This window comes from Nothoprocta perdicaria, unplaced genomic scaffold (assembly GCF_003342845.1).
Source record: "Nothoprocta perdicaria isolate Ctin4 unplaced genomic scaffold, notPer1 scaffold_257, whole genome shotgun sequence".
In the NCBI taxonomy this organism is placed as follows: Eukaryota; Metazoa; Chordata; class Aves; order Tinamiformes; family Tinamidae; genus Nothoprocta; species Nothoprocta perdicaria.
The window spans coordinates 59,622-81,315 of record NW_020455485.1 but is presented as its reverse complement, the minus strand read 5'-3'; the positions used below and the strand labels follow the sequence as shown (position 1 = coordinate 81,315).

The following is a 21,694-nucleotide window of genomic DNA, read 5'->3' as shown; positions in this document are numbered from 1 at the left end:
GCCTTCCCTCCATAAGGGCCTGCCTTCCATAAAGGCCTTCCCTCCATGACGGCCTTCCCTCCATGACCACCTTTCCTCCATGGGATGGGTGGTCATGAGGCCTCGTTAGTTCATGCCAGAAGAAAAACATGAAGCCTTACACGGATGTTAGTGATGAATAGGTGTTTTATGTAACAAATGGTTACAAATAGATAACTAGGGTTTATAGCCTAACCCTTCAGGTAGGACCGTGGTGTCCTGGTGCTCGCCAGGCCCATGTCCTCCTCTGGCACAAGGGCAGCGAAAGGGAGGACAGCGGCTCCAGAGGAGCTTGTTGCAGATGCCTCATAACAGATCCTGCATCCAGTTTTCCTTGGGGAAATAGCAGGGTGGGTTTGGATGCCTAGTTTGTCCCCAGGAGCTCCTGCTTTGTGGCTAAGGGCTGTATCAGCCAAAGGGGTTAGGAGGAAACGAGCTGCCGCTTTCCTTCCCGAGAGGAGAACCGTGAGAGGGAAGAAGCGAGGTGAAAACTGGGAAAAGGGAGGACTCAAAACTCCCCAGGGCTAGGGAAGCCACTAGGGAAAACGGGGGAAGAAGAGCGAGACAAAAAAAAAAAAAAAAAAAAAAAAGTATTTGCTGAGGCTTTTATAAAAGTAAGTAAATAAACACCAAGATGTCATTGAGACCAAAAGAGGAGAAGATAAAGCAATGAAATAGTGGAGGAAAACACAGATTTGGGAAGAAAATACTGATGTAGCGTTCCTGAAACACCTGGAGCTTCCCTCTTTGCAAAACTTAAGTATTTAGGAGACTTTTAGTAGCAAAATCAATAAAACGTGCAAAATTCTTTAATCAGATTAAAGGGCAAAAGATAAAACCTTGTGATAAAAAAACTTTTACCACTCTTTACTGGAACAGTGGTAAAGAGAGCTCCCTGCTCATTTACCCAGAGATCGATTTTCCTTCTAGCTGAGGAAAAATGTGCTCTGTTTGAACAGAAGAAGGCACCGATGTCCCTTCTCCTGATTTAGAAATTTAGAATATAGGTTGTTTAAGCATAGTTAAAACTATAAAACAAATCCAAACTTTACAAATATTCAAAAGGAGGCAGATACCTACCTGTATATAAGAAAATAAATGAACTCTTGTTCAGAGATACTAGCTTGGAAAGATTGGTTTTGTTTCCAGTTGCTATGGCTAGTGAATCTATTTATGAATTTAACACTTATTTCAGATGTGATTTATTTAGTTGTTGAAGTGTCAAGTGTAGAGAATTTAAATAGAGGCTTTTGGATACGTTAGGTTTTTTACTGAAATAAAAAGAGATCAGTGATCTCTAGCTTTTCTCTCCTTTTTATCAAAGTATTGTCTGATTTACTACATTTCTGTTTTACATTAGTAAACATTTCATTACTGTTTACATTAGTGTCATCATATTTAGTTGTCTTTCCAAAAAAGAAACCCAAACATTACTGCATTTATTTCTGTAAAAACCTTACAGTGTGTGGCATGAAAATTGATTCTTCTGCCTATAAAATACAGCTTCGGAAACAAAATCCCTTCCTTGATGAAAACAATTTAGCTTTATCTAAATATTGATGGGATATTTAGATCCCATAAAGACCTCTCTGAAGGGACATTATCCTGCAGCTTTCTAAAGCCAGGGTTCTTGTGCCTTCATTTCAGAGAGTCAATTCTTCAGTGCTAAAACTGAAGTAAATGGGGAACTCTGTCTGATCTTTAGGTGATCTTTAAATTACACAGGGATGAAGGTGGTTGCATTTGTTTAACCGCAGACCTTCTCATGGTCTTTCCAAAGCTGGACTGAGGGTCACCTTTAGCTAACTGCTCTTTTGAGACTTGATTGCACATGGTTTTGTACCGGGATGGAGTCCTCTGTATTCATGTTGTATTTTTTTTTTAAGTGCTTTTCAGGCAGTTACCAGGACTCTGCTGCTGAATTACAACGTCAAAAGAAAGATTAGGGATTTTTTTTTTGGATTAAAATATATGAGAAACAGTCATGAACTCTGGTGTTTACTGTTGCTTGAAAGTCTGTAGAGGCAAAATGAGAGCCTTTTCAGCCCTTCAGAGAGTAATCTGGGAGATCTTTATTTTTAGTTTGGTTTGGGGCTTTATTTAAGAGCAAGAGCGTCTCTTTCCCCTGAGTGGGAGGCATCAGGCATAAAAATTGTATTCAAAAGCTTTTTTTTTTTGGTCACGTTTTCTCTTTCCTTCCAATTGCTTAATTTTCAGCATTTCAGTATCTGTTGTAATACACAGTGTCCTAATAATCCGTGGTGTTTTCAAGCAGAAATAGAGTAAGAAAATTAATTCATAGAAGTGCATTTGTTTTGCCTTATTATTTATTTGCAGCCAGCCTTTGGTAAGGACCAGTTTGTACTTGCAACTTTTGAGAATTCATTTTATGTGCCTGCTTGTCTGGAGCTTTGATTAATTCTCCCTTTCTTCTGTTTTGCAGGCTGCAGATAGAAGAGTCTTCTAAACCTGTCAGGCTATCGCAGCAACTAGACAAAGCTGTAACTACCAATTATAAACCTGTGGCTAATCATCAATATAACGTAAGTAACTTTTAACATTTGCACTTTCTCTCTTAGCCAGTGCAAGTCTGTGGGAGCTTGAGGATCTCCATGGACCTGCTATCCAGGCTCCCTGCAGTCCTTTTGCTCACGAGCAGGCTGCTATCAGTGGAAATGTTCCATGATCATCTGGTTTTCTTTTGGTTGTTTTTCCTGTAGTTTGTTTTCTGCATATCTTCTTTCTCTCTCAAGACCTACATCACCAAGGTTTACCAGTTCTAGCTCTCTTGTGTTACCTGATGTCAGGCACATCTACTTCCCTTACACCAGCTCTTTTTGATTTCTTCATTACATTTTTCCTCTTGTCTTTTCTGGAAATGTCGTTTTAAAATTTGAGGATGGAAGGCAGTTTTGCCTTTGGACTATGGGATGTGGAAGCACTCCTTTGGGCCAAATAAAGTGTCATGTGGAGGTGGGTGAATGACTATAAAAATATCCTGTCCTTTGCAGGGACTGATCTGAGTAGAAAAGAGTAAAAAACTGATAACTTTTAGCGTTTCATACCTTCACAGTACCTATTATCTGCATCATCAGCTTTGTCAATAATGCACCCACACCGCTGTGCCAGATCAGTTGATGTACACACACACTGTAATGGCCTTTTTCTTAAAGATCCTGAGTAATTCATATGAATGCATATATAACCGCTGGTACTGTTTAAATGTGAAGAATGTTAAGTCATACTAAAAATGAGTCACCATGTTAGTCATTTAAACTTTTACACTTTTTATTAGGAATTTGTTTACATAAAACAAATGACAATATACTGTGTGATATTTAAGCATTATTCTGAAAGGCAATCTATTTCCAAATAACCAAAAATAGGCATTTCTCTCTCATGGGACTCTTTGGAGTAGTTACTGTTTAAAGTCTGATCTATACACGGATGATCATAGCAGTATAATTCGTCAGCTAAGGGAATGACATTTAATCAACATAGTCACTCCAGTATATCCTGCTATGTAAATGCAGTTTTATATGAATATAAGGATTCTTTATGATGCTACTGTTATTTTCCTTCTTGAATTCTAGAATACGCTATAATGACACACAAATTTTGTTTATACTGTGAATCTCTCTCATTTTGTTGACACTAGCATTATAACTGTTAGTATAACTCGAAGGTAATTTGTGCATCTTTAATCTGGTTGCCAACTGATGTCTTGTTACCTTCATAAAACTTTAAGCCTTGTTTCGGATTCAGGGGATAACTGTGTGACCAGGTTCCTAAAAAAAACACAGGGCTTATGCATGCTAATGATAATATTTTTAATGATTATGTAACTGTCCATTTAATGGAAGTCTTTGGGGAACCTGTTAACTCTTCATACCTGGCTAAAGGCATTTCAGAGGGAGAGGTTTAATAGGACGTGCTCATGCTTGCATCAACAGACAACTTCCTGCAGCATCTTTCCTCTCATTATGCCTTCTGTCAAAGTTCAGGTGAGGTGGCTCGAAGGGCAGGAGGTTGGGAGACCAAGTCCACCAGCTTCATATTTTTCTGATGCTTTGAAGCTGCCGCTGCCTTTTTTAAAACGTACTTTTTAAATTTCAAAGCGCTTTTCCATTCAGAATGCTTCTAATTATGTGAAAGCTCTGTTGGGGACAACAATTTCCACAAGATGAAAACAGAAAGGTACAAGTAACCACACGAGGTGTCTGAAGATACTCAGTTATCTTCCAGAGGGTTTCTGAGGAATGGATCGGCACCTGATAACCTAAAAAGAGATAAAATTTCATGAAGGAAGAGATAATAGAATATTAAATGGGATTTAAATGTGATTGCTGCATGTGCCCCCAAAGATGATACAGAAGGAAGGGAAGGAATTAGCCATGTAGGCAGGAAACAGCAGTAGCTTGTTTGAATACCAATTTTGCCATTAGTAAGGAAAGGCAAAGTGAGTATTTTCTCTTCAAAAATTATATTAAATCTGTCTTTTTATTAGCAGAAATTTCAATTCCATTACAATGTATACCATAATTATAACTTAGCTTTTCTTCTAAGAGAAAGGGGCCTTCATTTTCTATACATCCATAAATGCTACACGTGTCTGCAGGGCTGCAGTGTTAATGTTCTTGCAGCTGGAATCTTCCAATTACTTCATTACATTTCATACTGCAGCAGAAAGTTTTCTGGGCCCAACTGGGCCATCACTTTCAGATCACGTCTTTCAGCAAATAAACAGAATATCTGGGTCATTACACAGGCAATAATCATACTTTTTTTTTCTTTAAATCATATTACTGTAGAGCAGAGTATTTATGACCTTAAGGGAACAAAATAATTGATTTTGTCCAACCATTTCCAATTACTTCCATGATAATAAGAATTATAAAAAATCATGGAGGAATGTATAATCAAATTAGGGACATCTATGGTTATTTTCAGTTTCCCTGAAATCTCCAGAAGACTCATACCAAGCCCTGGAGATTTTTTTGCCTGTGGAGCTCATGAGGGCCCGATGAACATCTACAGCTGCAGTATTGTGTGCTGTTGTACAGCTGCTTGAAGATGCAGATTCGCTCTCTAACTTGGATCTTTCTTTGGAATATTCTTTTGATAGTGGTGGTCCTCAAGGGTGATGAATTTCAGATTGAGATTAATGTTTTTGTTGGGACAGATTTAAAAAAAAAAAAAAGATAAGGAGGCTTTGCCCTCTTAGTTCCAATTTCCTCAGTTCCAATTTCAAGAATTTCAAGGAATATTGGGGGGGGGGGGGGAAAAAGATGCTTTAATAGTTTTCTTCAAACATCTTCGGATGTGGGTTTCACTTACCATGCTCTCCTTAGCACCTTTGTATTTTAACTGTCTGCCAAAGAAGAGTAATACCTAGTTCCTGTATTAGTGATACCTTCACGAAGGCAATTTTGGCAGATTTTCAACCAGCTTAGCAACATACTGTGAGGTAAACAAAGGGAGAAATGGATTTTTGTGTGAAGTCTTGCAGGGAGAAAGAAGCAACTTCTGCTCTTGACAGCTTATTCCAAAGTGGTCCTCCTTCCTTGAAACCAAATCATATTTTAATGCTTTTTTAAATTAAAAACTACACTGTTTTCAATAAATCTAAATCCGTTTGGAGTGTACATGCAATCTGTAACGTGGCGCTCAAAGTATTCCGAGCCTTCGGCATAAAAACATCTTGTTTACAAAGAAAATAGAAAGCAAGAAAATGAAAGGGTGCATTGTAAAGTGGCATGAACAGCGTATTCACAAGACAAAAGGAGAAAGCAACAGATACTACTTTGCCTTTTTGGAAACAGCATTTCACAAAGCTCTCTGTTTTTAGACAACAGTGGGAGCTGTTGCTGCAGTTGGAGGCAAATAGTAGTGTTGCTAATTAAAATATTGGCAAGTGGGACCCCGATTGCAGACTACGTGCTTTCAACAAAGGCAGGTTTTTGTCTTCAGTTTCATGGGAGCTGTTTTTATACATCAGTGATTTATGAATTTTAGAATATTCACATCGCAGGCATGCGGGGAATGCAAACACTCCTCGACAAGTTATTTTAGATCATCCAAAGAATGCAAAATAGAAAGTCCCACTGGGAAGAGTTCACTGAGCTGCTAAAATAACAGAGAAAGAAGGCGGCTGAGCGCTGGGCTTTACCAGCAAATAAAGGCTGCGTTTCAGTTAAAATTACTTTATTTTTCTTCTCATGGGGTGTTATTTAGATCATTAAGCTTTGACACCCAATCATGAACCAGTCCTGCCGGAGACATGGTGTCAGTGGGGATAATTTTGAGAATGTCTGTGTCATTGCTTTGTTCCTTTGTGTGGGAAGTATCAATGTAAAACACAAGGGCTTGTTCTCTGCCGTGGAAGTCAATTCTAGCTAAGCAGATTTGTCCCTATATCTCTTATTTGGAGAGGTAAAATAATACCTGGGATCTTTTTAATGGTTCTCGGAGATGGTTGTGATAATCACTTTAACTCACACCCATTGTACTTACCCTTTATTCCGATAACTGCCAAATACAGAGTAAATAGCCTCAACACTTACCGCTTGTTCTTGTTGCTTAAAAAGAAAGCAAAAAGCAAAAACAGGATGAGATTGGTTTCTTCCTTCATTTCAGGCTTAGCCTTCCACCCAAGGAGGCTGCAATTGGTTTCTGTTTCTGTTTTCATTCTTGTGCATTTTGGTTTTGTTGTTCGGAGAGGTAGAGAACTGCAGAAAGGTTGGTAGGAACAGAGATCACAGCTGTCCTCGTGGCAGAGCCCTGCAGCCTCTCGTCAGCTTCCACACCATGTCCTTCAGCTTTGATTTTTGAGTCAGAGAACAGATACCGGCCTCAGAGAGAGAGGGGAAAAAAGAAGTAGAAGAAAAAGTGGAGCTCTTCACACTGAAGAGTAGCCTCAGATATTGACAGGAAGCCAGAGCCCAGGCAAACCTCACAAACCGAGATGGCTTCTTCTTCCACTCTATCTTCTGGAAGCATCCGATGCCTCTTGGTAATTAAAATTAAAGGCCAGATCACCCATCTCCTCCTCTTGTAGAACTGTAGCATGTGCACAGGTTTAAAAAGGCCCTTGTGAAGCTAATGTCCCCAAGCTCCAGTGTCTCACAGCCACTGTCTTGGATGGAGTAGGTAGCTACATTGAACTCAGCACAGTGCTCTTGGTGGTGGTGATGGCTGGGACGGGGGTTTGTAGCTTCACCTGAAAATTCTGTGGGTCCATTTCTGCACCAGACTCTACGTTGATTAATCCTACAGGATAGTAATTCCTCTTTTATTTAGACTGTGAAGTACCAAAAGAAATAAAAACCTCCAGAATTTAATCCATGCTTTCCAATGACAACATGCAATTAAAAACTTTAGATTGTAGGCTGATACAGATATGACAAAATCATGGATATTTTATTTTATTTTATTTTATTTTATTTTATTTTATTTTATTTTATTTTATTTTATTTTATTTTATTTTACTTTACTTTACCTTACTTTATTTTATTTTATTTTATTTTATTTTATTTTATTTTATTTTATTTTATTTTATTTTATTTTATTTTATTTTTATCGTTTAAAATGCCTTCTAGTTGCCTAGAACTTTGCCTGCATACTTTGTTGTGCTGAGGATGCACAAGGATTGCAGCAAGTCCCTACACTTTTTATTGAGTTTGAGCACAACAGTGGTGAATGTGTAATTAGCAGATGATTGCTCTTGAGAATTGCTTTCTCTTGAAGGAAAAAAAAAAAAAGTGTTCATCATATACCTCTAAAGAATTTCTCATGTGAACCAGGTGTAAAATAAATATATTTTTAGCTCTGCCAACTTTGGCTGGTGTCAGATCAGTTGAAAATGAGATGCAAATGTCACCGAAAACCGGGAATAAACCTCTTAACACCAATGTAGTATTAAGAAGCAGGCATTCACTTTATTGCAGCGCTGGATGCACGGGGGATAGCTCCACCTATCGTGCATGCCCTAGGGGGTGCTTGCTAAAACTTTTATTTCTCTATTATCTACATATGCATTAAATTCTAGGAAATGATCATACATATTCATTCCATTTCTTGGAACTAATTACAATATACCCCACCCTCACACGCATGCGCCCTCTGTCCCTTTGGTGGTCTCTGGTGGTCTTTTTGAGACCCCCTGGTGGTCGTCTTCCCGGAAGYCACTTCCATATATGGCTTCATKTTGACTCAGTAGGCCCTGTTTTGGTTCTACTGTCCTGCTTCAGCCAGTTCCACAAAGATACGGTGGTCCTTATCTTCGTCTTCTACCGGTGTTTGCTCCTTTTGTCTGTATTCTCTCATAATATACCAGCAACAACAGTGAAAATATGGCCTTGGGCGCATCTTCTTCTGGGGTTTCTCATAACACAAAGACCTTTTGGCAATCAACTCGTAGGTTGGGTGTACCATTTATGTTGCAGGTAGCGGGCAAAGCAGGCACGTGGCATCCTATATTTCATGCAATCCATGGCCAATCTGCTTCTCCTTCCCAGTCATTGCATCGTTTCTTTCCTTGATTTATATAGGAATCCTTGTTACTGTGCCAGGATGTCGGCACTGATGCGTTTTGCAGCCTCAAATGTTTCATCCCTATACAAGCGTAGCCAGTAGGAGACTTTTAATGATTTGGGACTTTTCTTCCTGCTTTGGTGCCTGTGTGCCTGTAGAAATGTGCCCAGGAAAGATCTATCCAAGTGCTCTGCTGGTGAAGTTGCAAGGCAGGTAGCCCTGAACACACCTCCAGCCGTGCTGCCTGGTAAATAACCAGTGTAGAGTCAGGAAAATGTCCTGTGCTCTTTATCTGCCTAGTGATTTTCTGTTGTAATAGTGGATTCTGATCGTACTTGGGATTTGTGGTTTTGGCAGAGTAGCCTTGTTCAGATCTTTTTTTTTCCCTTTTTTTTTAACATCCTTGTAGTTATACTGCATGTATATGCAGTACATGTCAACACAGTCTACTTGCATTATACCTCTTTAAGCGTAAATAGTGAGACTCTCCTCATAGAAAAGAGAAACGGAATCCACATCAGGGCTTCTAAACCTCACCATTAAAATGTTTTCAAGGGCAGCAGAGAGACCTAATGAGTTGTCAGTTGGACTTGGAGAGGAAATATTTCCATATGCTATTATTTATAGCAAAGCAGTGTCCTAGATTTATGCTTCTCTGCTTTCTGCAGAGTGTTTCTGCTATGGATCAAGGCAGCCGAGAGGATGCTACGTGGAGCTGTGTGACTTGATGCTGCAGTTTGGTCTTGTTGCAAAGCTGGTGCCTTTTCACACATCTGCTTTTGACCTGCAGACGCTCCATTAAAGAATCATTAGGATACAATCAATCACAAAAATGCATTGCTGGGTGAAAGTCAGTTGTGTGGGTTTGTGCAGAGAGGTTGTGTCTGAGGCTGGAAAGGCAGAAGAGCATTTGGGTACATGAGCTGATGGGCCTCACATTGTGAGCAGAAGCACCAAACCAGGCTATAGGTTGGTTCTTCCTCCATTTAATGACATGAAGCAGGATCTGAAAGAGGGATTTTACTGGCCAGGGGCTTATGAGCAAGGGTGGTAGTTGGTAGCCTCTTTGGACCAACAGCAGGAGACGGGAGCTTAGCAACCCTCGGAGCGTAGGATGGTGTTGACTGGAGATGAGCTGTGGGAAAAATTGAATTGTGCCGTAAAATTAATGTCTCTATGAGAAATAAGATTTTTAGCATCCTGTAGAAATATGAATTTTCCTTGATACCCTTCTTCTCTGAATGTTTTCCTTGAGGATAAGGTTTGAGATAACAGAGGCAGAATGATTCTTTGACAAAAATATTACCCCACTGACAACCAGGCCATTACTGGCTGTGTGACCGTTGTATTGCTCTGCTTTGGATCCATCCATGTAGTTTCCTTGAAAACATTTGGTGGTTACATTAAATATATTAAATTCTGGGACACAGAGGGTGGCTCCAAGGAGTTTTGATAGTTCTGTTGAGGGATTTGTTGAGGTTGTTGGGGTCACAAGTTGGCAAATTTTGCATTTGTTGCTCTGCTGTGCTTGGAGTTTGGTCTTTGCTGTGGGTGAAAATCTTGCCTCTGATGATGTGCATGGTAAAATGCAAGAAGTGTTGGAGGTTCATGGATATAAAAGCTTTGCAAAAATGTCATCAAGATACTATCATCTTTTACAGGTTGTAGTATCTTAATAGTTTTTCATATATATTTTAATAGAGAGTGGAAGCTGCCAACGAGGTGCTTGGTGGTTTTTTACTTTCTTTCTTACTTTCTTACACTTACTTACCTGTTATTTGGAGTTTTCTTCTTGGACTGTAGTGAGCTCATCTGTGCTGCTCAGCTTTCTCCTGAAGAGATGCCACCCGTTTGCTGGGGTGTCTTTGCATGGTTGGGAGTGTGTTTGTATCCGTGGTGGTTGTCCTGGGATTCTCCCGGGAACAGGGGAGGTGGTGTCTGCAGGTGATGTCCCAGTATCTGTGAGCGCTTTGGATAGTTAGGGTGGAGATTGTGGGTAGAGCTGTGCCATTTTGTGGCTTTTCCTGAACATGGTGATTTGTAAGATGCTGAGTTTAGTACTGTGGAACTTCCAAAGTTGATATCAAGAGAAGAAAAATGAAAATACCAGCTCAGTTCAGATTCCTGTACTGCTCTTAATTTTATCCTCAGGCTTAGACACATTTTACAGGTTTCTGTACACATTTTACACATTTCTGTGTTCTTTTTTTTTGCTTTTTTTTTTTTTTTAATCTTGTTAAAACAGAGGAATTACCCAAAAAGCTCATTGTGCTGAGCACAAAATGCTTAGTTTATGTTCATAAAAGAGAATGTGAGTACCCAAGAGAAAACTTTCCAGATGCAAAGCACTGAGTCATTAAGTAGTGTTTTATTAAAGAGTTTTTTTGTGTCTCGCTGTTCAGCACTGAGAATTATCTAGTGTTACATATGAATGTCTGTAAAACGTGTTTTGTATCTAATTGATAGATTGAATATGAAAAGAAAAAGAAAGAAGATGGCAAGCGGGCTCGAGCTGATAAACAGCAAGTGCTGGACATGCTTTTTTCGGCCTTTGAGAAACATCAGTATTACAACATTAAAGACCTGGTGGACATAACCAAACAGCCGGTGGTATGTATTGGCAATCTTGTGATATAATTTTCAGTAGTTATTATTATGTGTATTTTCCATGTTTAACACATAGTTTAATACGTATCTCATGCCTTTGAAATAAATCTCTAAACATTGCACCGAATGGAAATGCCCAACGTTCTGCACTGTGATAGGATGCATAGTTTGTTGCAGTGGGCTTGCTGTCTCTTGGCAAAATAGGCTTAAGTAACTTGAAAGATCTTTATCTTATTTGAGTTCTATTTAATAGTAGAAATGAAATTCTCTAGTGCTCCAATGTGTCCAATACTACTTGTGCCCTTACTGAAGTAATTACCTGGTTCTCCTGCTGTCATCATGTGAGTACTTTGGCAGGTGGGTCTGGCCTTTGCCTTGGCACAGGGAAAGGGGTTATTCTCATCTGTGGGTCTGGAAAACTTTGGTGCTGTCTCAGAGTTCATAAAATGAGTATTAAATGACACATTATCCATGCCAGGAGCTCAGGCATCATGCTAAGACCCTCCAGATCAATAGATCTCCTTTACAGATAGAAGGAATTGAGGAGCAGAAATTTGGAGTCTGATGTTCAGGAAAATTGTGTTGTTTTGGTTTTAAACCCTGTTTTGATACCTGAGCTGGAAGATGCATGTATTACATGTGTATAATACATGCTCATGTCATGGGTCTGTTACCTGCAGTACTTGTCAGGCCCTTCGCCCACAAACACTCTTTTCCCAGCTCTTTCCCATCCTTCCCACCCAGCCTTCCTCGAGCAGACCAGGTTTTCCAAAGATTTAAAGATTTACCCTCCTTAAACCTGTTCCACCTTCATCTCCCAGCTCCCTTCCTGTGCTCCTGCATCCAGAGTGAAACTGGCCTCGTCGTTATCAGTCAGCTGGTTTCTGTTGAACAGCACTTGTATGAGCTGGGCTGGCTTGTTGTCTCCTGTGCTTTTGGTATCATTGCTGCTTTTGACTTTTTTCCCACTACTCACTTTGATATCTAGCCACACAACACAGCTGGGGTCTTGAGAAAACTTAATTATGTTTGAGTTTAAATTAACTGACAATTTCAAAGTAGAGGGGAGGCAGATGAAGGAACAGTGACAACTGGATTACAGAAACTCTGATTCCTTTGGAAATGATAGGAAAAAAATGGAAATACCAGTTTTGCTCAAATTCATATTAAGGATGAAGTGGATCTATATCAGAGGATTTTAATTAAATAAAACATGTAATCCATTCGCCTGAGAAGCTGCACAAAGATATTACTCAATTCAGATACTTGTAGGTCCCCTTTGCTCTAGTACTTTAGCATAAACTGTCAAATAATGTATTATCTCTTTCATTTATCTACCTAAAGAGCCAGCTCTTTATCTGTGTGGCAGGGAAGGCTTGTAGGACATGGAAGCTGAGGAGGAAGAAGGAATAGGAGGAACCTATAGAGGAATGGCAATAAAATTCCAGAATTTTTTTAATAGAAGATATGTGTTACAGTCAATATCCTGATGTATGTAGGTGCAGATTTATCTTATCTAAAATAACAGAGGGCCACCAGCTAGAAAAATTGTCACCCTCAACTCCCACTTAAGCCATCAAGGGGGAATAAAAGAATCTTTTTCTCCTGTGTTGTGATTTGCCTCTTGGATATACTTGTCTTTCTGCATTGACTCAAAAGGAGCCTGGAAAAAAATGGGCCTCTGACAGAAGTTTCTTCTTTAACACCAAGAGCTGGGCAAAACAAATCAAATTTTTGTCTTCTTCACTGCCTTCGGGGATTGGACAGCATAGGGTAGTTTTGTCTTCTGTGTTTATAAAATGCTTCACATTAATGCTGTTATTGCATTTACGATAAATTTCCATTTCAATCTATACCAAGTGCTCACTGCCGCCTTCATGATACATTCCTGAATAGGCGTATTCTGCCCGTAGCAGCATGGCTGTGATTTATGCACTTTCATCTTAGCCACCCTAACCATTACTTTCAACCACTAGAGTAATTCAGACACATTAAAAGGAAATCATATACTAATTTAACCCAATATTATGTTGTATTCAGGCCATATTTTTGCATCTCGGTTTCTCATTTGGTAAGTCCCCAAGTTTGTTTTTTGCCCATCTAGTTTCTTCACAATGAGATACTGGGAGAAGATGAATGAACTAAATCCTCTTCCTGATGTCTTTCCTTGGTCATTTGACAGCCAATATGGTGGTGAATTCAAAATTGTCTCTCAATGCATCACCTACCACTCATCTAAACCTACCCTAATTTACAAAACTGGGTTCCCCTTAAAAAACATCTATGGGGAGCTGCTGGTGGCTTTCATTTCCATTTAAAAAATACTACCTGTAGTTTCCTGAAGTGTAGCCTGTTTTCACTCAGGGTACAGGGTTTCTTCATGCTGCAGACTTTATCCTCTGGTATATAGAACTTTTTCTTTTCTGAGAATAAAGTATCTGCTCCTAATGCCCCCGCTGACATTATTGTTCACAGAGCTGCTATACCTCATAAAAAATATCTAATAATAAAATGCCAAATGGTCGAATATGCATGTTTTCCCCATGCTGCAAAGGCCTGGCTGTTAATTAATCTCTGCTGAAGTGTTCTCTGCTTTGTTTTCTGTCATAGTGTCTAAGATTTCCTGGGTATGTAATTTCTCCTCTGATTTTCTGAGTATTGAGGTTATTTTCAGAATTGAGGGGGAAATAAAAGCGCTGCTGCTGTCTCTCCAGCCCCCATTACAGTGAAGTTCTGGGTGCTTGCACCGCTGGCTAGTGATATTTAAAATGCACTTTCTAAAGGAGATAAAATCTTTTTCATGAAGTAACAAATAAATGAGGGCATTTTTTCCTGCATCATGGTAAATGTAAATAGTAAATGAAATCCTTGCTACAGAATATACTGAAAGTTACACAGGAAGGAACTGTTGTCGTTCCTTTGAGATCCTGCAATCACAAAATAAGTCTGTTCTGCATGCAAACCACAGCCTTATCAGGGGAAGATGCGTTTTGTGTGTTTTTAGCAAAAAAAAAATGAGCATTTGTGGTGGCAGGCGAATCTCTTGTCATCTGCCCGGAGGTAGATGCTGAGACCTCCATAGAAATCATGGCAGTAATTCTGGATTTGGACTGAGAACTGGCTTTTTTTAATATGAGTAATCAAATATTTATAAAGAATGGAAGCAGTGGTCTAATATGAACTGCATGTTTTCAAAACAGTGTCTGCCTGCAGTTTTTTCTTACATTTAAGCTTTGACTAGTTGGTTATCCTAAATATGGTATAAGGAGAGGTGTGAGAGAACAGAGGATGCCTTAAATAGGCCCACAGATTATCCCCAGGCTTCATTTCTGTCTTACAGCTACATGTGTATAGATGTTACAGAATCCCATTCCCAGAGGAGATCGTGGCTCCCTCTTTAGCATTCAGCAGAGCCCAAAATGCAGCATTTCTGTGAAGAAAGTGGAAATGAGCAGTTTCTCTCGATGGAAAGACAATATTTCCTATCACAGCACCCGACTGAGCAGTGTACTTCAAGATGCTTTTGAAACACTATCTGTTGCCCACACATCTTTCTTTGTCCTAGCATATATACACGTATATATAAGATGCCTCAGTTCTTTTTCTTGCAATGCTGCAGTGAATTTGCTGACGTATCTTTGTAACCGTTTCAGTATCAGTCTTTAAAGCGGACTTTAAAGCGGGCCAAGTGCGTTAAACTGGACACCCTCAAGCGTGTCCTTCAAAAATGATCCCCACAGTCTTGACCTCTGCTGGCTTATGATGACATTACAGGCAAAAAAAAAAAAAAAGCCCCAAAAGGGGTAAAAACTCAACCCCCTTGCTTATAGCGTTAAAAGAGTTGCAGGAGTAGTGCCCTCGTGCCTGCCGTGGAGCTCCCGCTTCCTGGGAGAGCTGGCAGGAAAATGCCACGCACCGCGGCCACCCCAGGCCTTGCTGTCCAGCCAGAGTGGCAATGTCGCGACTTGGAGCTGTCGTGGTCACCGTTGCCCCGTGAGGCTGGCGGCTTTTCCCTGGAATGGCCCCTCGGAGGCGCCGCGGCGCCGTTCCCGCCGCGCCTGAGATGGCGGCCGCGGCTACGGGCCCCGCGCGACCTCCGTGAGCGGCCCTGGCCGGGGCGGAGGGACTGTCCCGGTTTCGGTGACAGCGCCCCAAGGGCAGAGCAGCCTCTAAGGCGCCTTAAAACTCTCCATCTTGATCCCCTGCTGCCCTCTGCCGGATTGGTGTCGAAGGCGCGAGGAGCCTCCCTGGCCCTCCAGGTTCCCTCGAGGTTTCAGAGCCTGAAGCACAAAACAGTCCGCAAGTGCAGCCTGCTCTGCTGGCTTTCCCTACCCAAAAGACAAAGGGATCCTTCAAACAGCCCTCTCTGACATGGGGTAGCCATTTCATGGATCACAGAATGGTTAAGGCTGGAAGGGACCTCCAGAGGTGACCTAGTCCAGCCGCTGCACACGCAGCGTCACCCAGAGCACGGGGCACAGGGCTGCGTCCAAGCGGGTGTGAGACGTAAGAGTTCAAGATTAAGATTTAAGAGTTGTTTCACTATGCAAGTATAAATGATAGGATATAAAAAAAACAGAGTGACTAGAGCAGCTATGAGTTTCTTTAAAAGAGAACTTTTTTTTTGCTGACTGAAAACATATCCTCCTAGAATTAAATTTATTTTGCACTGTTGCTATTTGGTGAAAATGAGAAGAGTATAAAGAAGAGTTTGGGCAATCTGCCTTTTTTCTTTTTTCTACATTATGTCATCAAGAAATAACTGCTTTTGTATCAGTTGGGCTAATAGCATTTAGCGCAATTGTAGATACAGAAAATACGAAGTTTCCAGTAGCTCCAGCCCAATACAGGCTCTCGGAGGGGATTAAATTGCCCAAAATAAAGCAATTGCCCAAACTAAGGCAATTATAAATTTAATTTTGAGATTCTCCAACTGTGGTCTGCGGTTGCCATGGCAACCCGCTGAAGCCCGTGCTGATTAATATTTAAACAAACAAACAGGCAAATGCTTCTTAAAAAAAAAAAAAAAGGCAAATTAACTGATGTTTATGATAAAGAGTGATATTTGTGGGCTGTCTCGTGTCAAAGGTTATACTACTGGTTATCGTGGCTTTTCCACCACCCCCTTTTTTCACTTAAAACTGGCCTGAATATATGAATACATTGGAGGATTCTCTGGCATCGACTCAGCATTCCTCTAAAAAGGAGGCGATAATGAAAAGCTTAAAGTCTACGAGGCAGCGGAAAATCCGAGAGCCTGGGGACTGCTGGGCCTGGAATTGGGCGCGGAATGAGTCGGTGAGGCCCAGGGTGGAGAAGGTCTGAGGTGGAGAGGCCACTCTGCTGCCCCGGTGTGAGGTGTTAGCAGTAACTACCCATGGGACAACAGGAAAGGGTCTTGGGTGGCACCAGGGGAGGTTCAGGTTGGATATCGGGAACCATTCTTCACAGAAGGAGCGGTGAAGCATTGGAACAGGCTGCCCGGAGGAGTGGTGGTCCCCAGCATGCTCAGGAAACGTTTAGATAGAAATCCACTTTCGCATGTGGGTTTAACAGGCATGGTGGTGAGGGGTTTGCAGGTGGTCTTGGTGACCTTAAAGGTCTTTTCCAAGCATAATGATTCTGTGATTCTGTGAGAGATAATGAGTGGTTTTTTGGTGATCCTCTTGCTCCAGGATGTGTCTCTTCGCCATGCCCGTGGCCGGCACGCAGGCCCAGGGTTCGGGCATTCCCCTCCCAGCCTCCAGTTCCACTGTTAAACCAGTGCTCCTTTAATCTGGAACATCATCTCAGGAATGAAAATCTTGCATGTTCACTCAAAATGTAAGCAGAGAGTGATTATCGCCCCACTAACCAGGTAGCGTGTCAGGAGTTATGGCACTTCAGCTGTACCGAGGGACATGTTATTGCTGCCCATCACGTTCGGTGCTGTTTTCATTTGCAAAGTAGAGTCAAGCAAGGCGGACAGGAGATCTGTGTGGATGGGCAAGGAGCTCTTGAGAAAGCTTAATGAGAAAAAGAGAGCTTAAGTAATGTGGAAGAAGGACCCAACCACAGGGCAAGGATATAGGAACATTGTCAAGGAATGCAGGGATGTGGTGAGTAAGGCCAAGGCCCGTTTGGAATTAGAGTTAGCAAGGGATGTCAGGAACAACGGGAAGGGATTTTGCAAATGAAATTCGAGAGGAAGACTTGAGAAGATGTGGGCCTGCTGCTGAATGGGGAGGGAGAGTGCCTTGCTGACAGAGGATGCCGAGAAGGCAGAGTTACTAAATGCCTTCTTTGCCTCTGTCTTTACTGCTAAGGCTGGTCCCCATGAATTGGAAGGACTCAGGTGAAAGAAATAAATGGGAAAGAGGAAGACCTTCCGCCGGTTGAGAAGAATTGGGTTAGGGATCACTTAGGCAAACTGGCCACCCATAAATCTATGGGCCCAGATGGGATGCACCCAAGAGTGCTGAGGGAATTGGCCGAGGTTATTGCTCAACCGCTCTCCATCCTCTTGGAGAGGTCCTGGAGAGCAGGGGAGGTGCCCGAGGACTGGAAGAGAGCCAACATCACTCCAGTCTTCAGAAAGGGCAAGAGGGAGGAGCCGGGAAATTTCACGCTGGTCAGCCTCACCTCCATCTCTGGTAAGATGACGGAGCAGCTCATCCTAGAGAGCATCTCTAGGCATGTCAAGGTGAAGGAGGTGATCAGGAGTAGTCAGCATGGATTCACCAAGGGCAAGTCATGTTTGACCAACCTGATACCTTCTATGATGGGATAACTGGCCGGCTGGACGAGGGGAGAGCCGTGGGTGTTGTCTACCTTGACTTCAGCAAGGCTTTCAACACCGTCTCTCATAACATCCTCATACGGAAGCTCCGGGACAGTGGTCTGGATGAGTGCACAGTGAGGTGGATCGAGAACTGCCTGGATGGCAGAGCTCAGAGGGTGGTGATAAATGAGGCTGAACCTAGTTGGAGGCCTGTGGCCAGTGGTGTCCCAGAGGGGTCAGTACTGGGCCCGGTGCTTTTCAACCTGTTCATCAATGACCTGGACGAGGGCACGGAGCGCACCCTGAGCAAGTTTGTGGACGATGTGAAGCTGGGTGGAGTGGCCGACACTCCGGAGGGCTGTGCTGCCGTCCAGAGGGACCTGGACAGGCTGGTGAGTTGGGCAGAGAGGAACCTCATGAGGTTCAAAAAGGACAAGTGCAGGGTCCTGCACCTGGGGAGGAGTAACCCCAGGCACCAGTACAGATTAGGGTTGACCTACTGGAAAGCACCTCCACAGAGAAGGACCTGGGAACCCTGGTGGACACCAAGTTAACCATGAGTGAGCAGTGTGCCCTCGTGGCCAAGAAGGCCAATGGGATCCTGGCTGCATCAGGAGGATGTTGCCAGCAGGTCAAGGGAGGGGATCCTGCCCCTCTGCTCAGCTCTGGTGAGGCCGCACCTGGAGTATTGGGGGCAGCTCTGGGCTCCCCAGGACAAGAGAGATGTGGAGCTCCTAGAGAGGGTCCAGCGGAGAGTGACAAAGATGATTAAGGAACTGGAACATCTCTCATATGAGGAGGCTGAGTGAGCTCGGCCTGTTTTCCCTAGAGAAGAGAAGGCTGAGGGGGGATCTGATCAATGTGTATAAGTACCTGAAGGGGGGATGTAGGGAGGATGGGGCCAAGCTCTTCTCAGCGGTGGCCAGTGACGGGACAAGGGGCAATGGGTGTAAGTGGAAACACAGGCAGTTCCATCTCCTTATGAGGAAGAACTTCTTTCCTATGAGGGTGACAGAGCCCTGGCACAGGCTGCCCAGGGAGGCTGTGGAGTCTCCTCCTCTGGAGATCTCCCAAACCCGCCTGGCTGCCACCCTGTGCCCCGTGCTCTGGGTGTCCCTGCTGGAGCAGGGGGTTGGACTGGATGATCTCTAGAGGTCCCTTCCAACCTCAACCATCCTGTGATTCTGTGATTCAGTAAATGTGATTGTGGAATGACAAATTGTGGCATCAGCTTATAAGTAACATCTGTGGTAATTGCCTGTCATTATAATTTGTTATTTTGTTTCCTTTCAGATATACTTGAAAGAAATTTTGAGAGAAATTGGCATCTACAACGTGAAGGGCACCCACAAAAACACATGGGAGCTGAAGCCAGAATACAGACATTATCAAGGAGAAGACAAGAGCGATTAACGAAACTGTTGATGAAGTAAAAGAGAACTGTAGATTAGTGTGATTGCACTGAGGAAACCGCTGTGGGTTTACAGACAGGACTGAGCACAGCTCAATTCTGCCGGATTACCTTTACATTAAACCGACTGATACTTTGTAATTTCCTCTAGCTTCATTTTTTTTCAAAGGAATATTTCTTGGAAGTTTCTATAAGTGTCTTTGGACTAAAGAAATATTTATAAAATAAACAGCTACTAGATTTATCTTTACTAGAGATCTTTTGAGTTCTGATTTGATATTTTTATTAATGTAGCTTTGTGGGTTTTTCTGTAAGCCTTGGTATCTCTGAAGGAAAACATGTCCCTGAGGAAGCCATAACCTTGCGCTTTCGCATTCCAGTGGTACCAGGTTTATTTGCTCCTTCCTGCTGTGACCTGCGGAGGCTCCGTGGAGGCAGCACGCGGAGCTGCCCTGTCCTGCCCGCGCCGCTGGGGAGCTATGGACACTGCGGATCAGGCTTTGGGAAAAAGCCACGGTGCTCACCGCAGCCCTCAGGCTTCATGGGAACACAGGGAAACATATACAAAAAAGGGGGGAAAAAAGGGAGAAAAGGGGGGGAAAAAAAAGGCTGTTTGGTCATGGGAACACAGGAAAACACATACAAAAAAAAAGGAAAAAAAAGAGGAAAAAAGGGAAAAAAAGGGAAAAAAAGCAAAGGTTCTTTGACATGTGAGTCAGTGAGGAAGATGATCTCTTCCATGTAATTGCGGAGAAAAAATAAATTAATTTTCTGCCTATTAGGTGCATGGAGGAACAGATACATCTTTTGTCTTTTTTAAAATGTTACCGATGTTTCAGCATATGAATAAAAGCGGTATTTTAATTTGTACCATGTCATGATCTGTGTTATTGATGGAAAATACGTTATGATTTAGATAAGGGAGGTATGAAGCTTTTTAAAACCTTGCTTTTATCGTGGCTTTGCACTTGGGTTTCCGTATGGGAAAGGTTCCATCTTTGAGGAAGTTCCATGTGTCTGTTTTCCTCGTTTTCAAAAGGGGTCTTGTATCCAGCCCCTCATGGAGGGGGAGGGAAGGGAGGAACTGGGATGAGATGACTTAGTTCCTTAAACTTTTAGCTGAAAAAAATAAGAAACAGTGAGGAAGGCACCAGTACTGCCCTAAGCCTGCCAACAAAATAGTGAGATTTTAGGACACGACCGTCACCTTCTCTCGTGTCCCTCAGATGTGCCTGTCACTTATGCGCATGGTAATAAAATAATGGGAGTATTTTCAAAGCAAATATTCCACTATTGGTGCACTTTGAAGCAAGAAAAGCATAGGAGGGGATGGGAATGCCTTGGAAGATTGGTAAAACAACCAACCCGGTCCTCTTTATGCGTAAAACCCACATTTTTTGGACATAGATCTTGCTTTTGTGCAAGTTCACTGCTTCACAACTTGTCTTCAGTTGAGACAGACATAATTAGTCAAAATATCACATAGTGCCGTAAATACCTAAGTAGAAATAGGTGTTTCATTGACCTGCTGGCTGCCTTTGGACAGAAGAAAGAAGCTTTCCCTGGAAGTATTAAGAAAGGGCGTAGAGCATTTTTTTTCTTTTATCTAAAATGAATTTTTATGGACATCATTGAAAACATGGAGAATACTAGAAGTAAACTATCAGTGGAGTCAGCCAACAAGGAGGAAAACGCTTGAGGAACCTGCAGTACCTCTTGCAGGCTTCCCAGCAGGCAACATTACTGGTTTTCGGGACAAAATGAGAAGCAGGAGGATGAGGAAACTCCTTTGCAAAGGAATCTATCAAACTTCAGGCCATCATCAACTGATTTTGAAGGCTTCGTAACTTGTTAGTGGGAACTGGGCTTTGAGCGGTTTCAAAAGCTGCTCCTGGCCCTGTGCTGACCTGTGATGCCACCCGTGCCTTGAGCTTAACAGGGCTAAATCAAGGGGTTTATATCTATTTTTTTTTAGCAAAGGGGCTCCCATACACCCAAGTGTGGATTCCATGGGAAGCCGTACCCCATGTCCCAGCCAGGAATAGCCCTGGGAAGAAGCTATTTGTGGCTGCAGTTGGGGTGGGAGTCGCCACGAGTCAGTCCAGCACAACTCAACCATCGGTGACTTAGTGATGGGAGCAGAGCAACTTGCAGCTTTTTAAACATTTTTCCTTTTTTTTTTTTTTTGGTTTTGAAATTCTTTCTTTAGCAACCACCATTTATGGTTTATGGTATGACTTAGGTTTATGGTAAGCCCTGCCTGTCCTAGACCTAAGCCACATGAAAATTAAAATAAAATAAAATAAAATAAAATAAAATAAAATAAAATAAAATAAAATAAAATAAAATAAAATAAAATAAAATAA

At 42.1% G+C, this 21,694-nt stretch overlaps 1 protein-coding gene across 2 annotated transcripts in view; it reads left to right on the top strand.

The window, feature by feature from the left end:
- The window catches only part of GTF2F2 (general transcription factor IIF subunit 2), an 85,108-nt gene extending 65,471 nt beyond the window's left edge, over window positions 1-19,637 (top strand). For both annotated transcript variants that reach the window (XM_026040438.1, XM_026040437.1), the window contains 3 exons: window positions 2,462-2,561; window positions 11,017-11,160; window positions 19,211-19,637. In XM_026040438.1, the coding sequence (XP_025896223.1) occupies window positions 2,462-2,561; window positions 11,017-11,160; window positions 19,211-19,330 (364 nt within the window). In that variant the 3' untranslated portion in view covers window positions 19,331-19,637. The remainder of the gene's footprint in view (window positions 1-2,461; window positions 2,562-11,016; window positions 11,161-19,210) is intronic.
- Window positions 19,638-21,694: the final 2,057 nt, after the last annotated feature.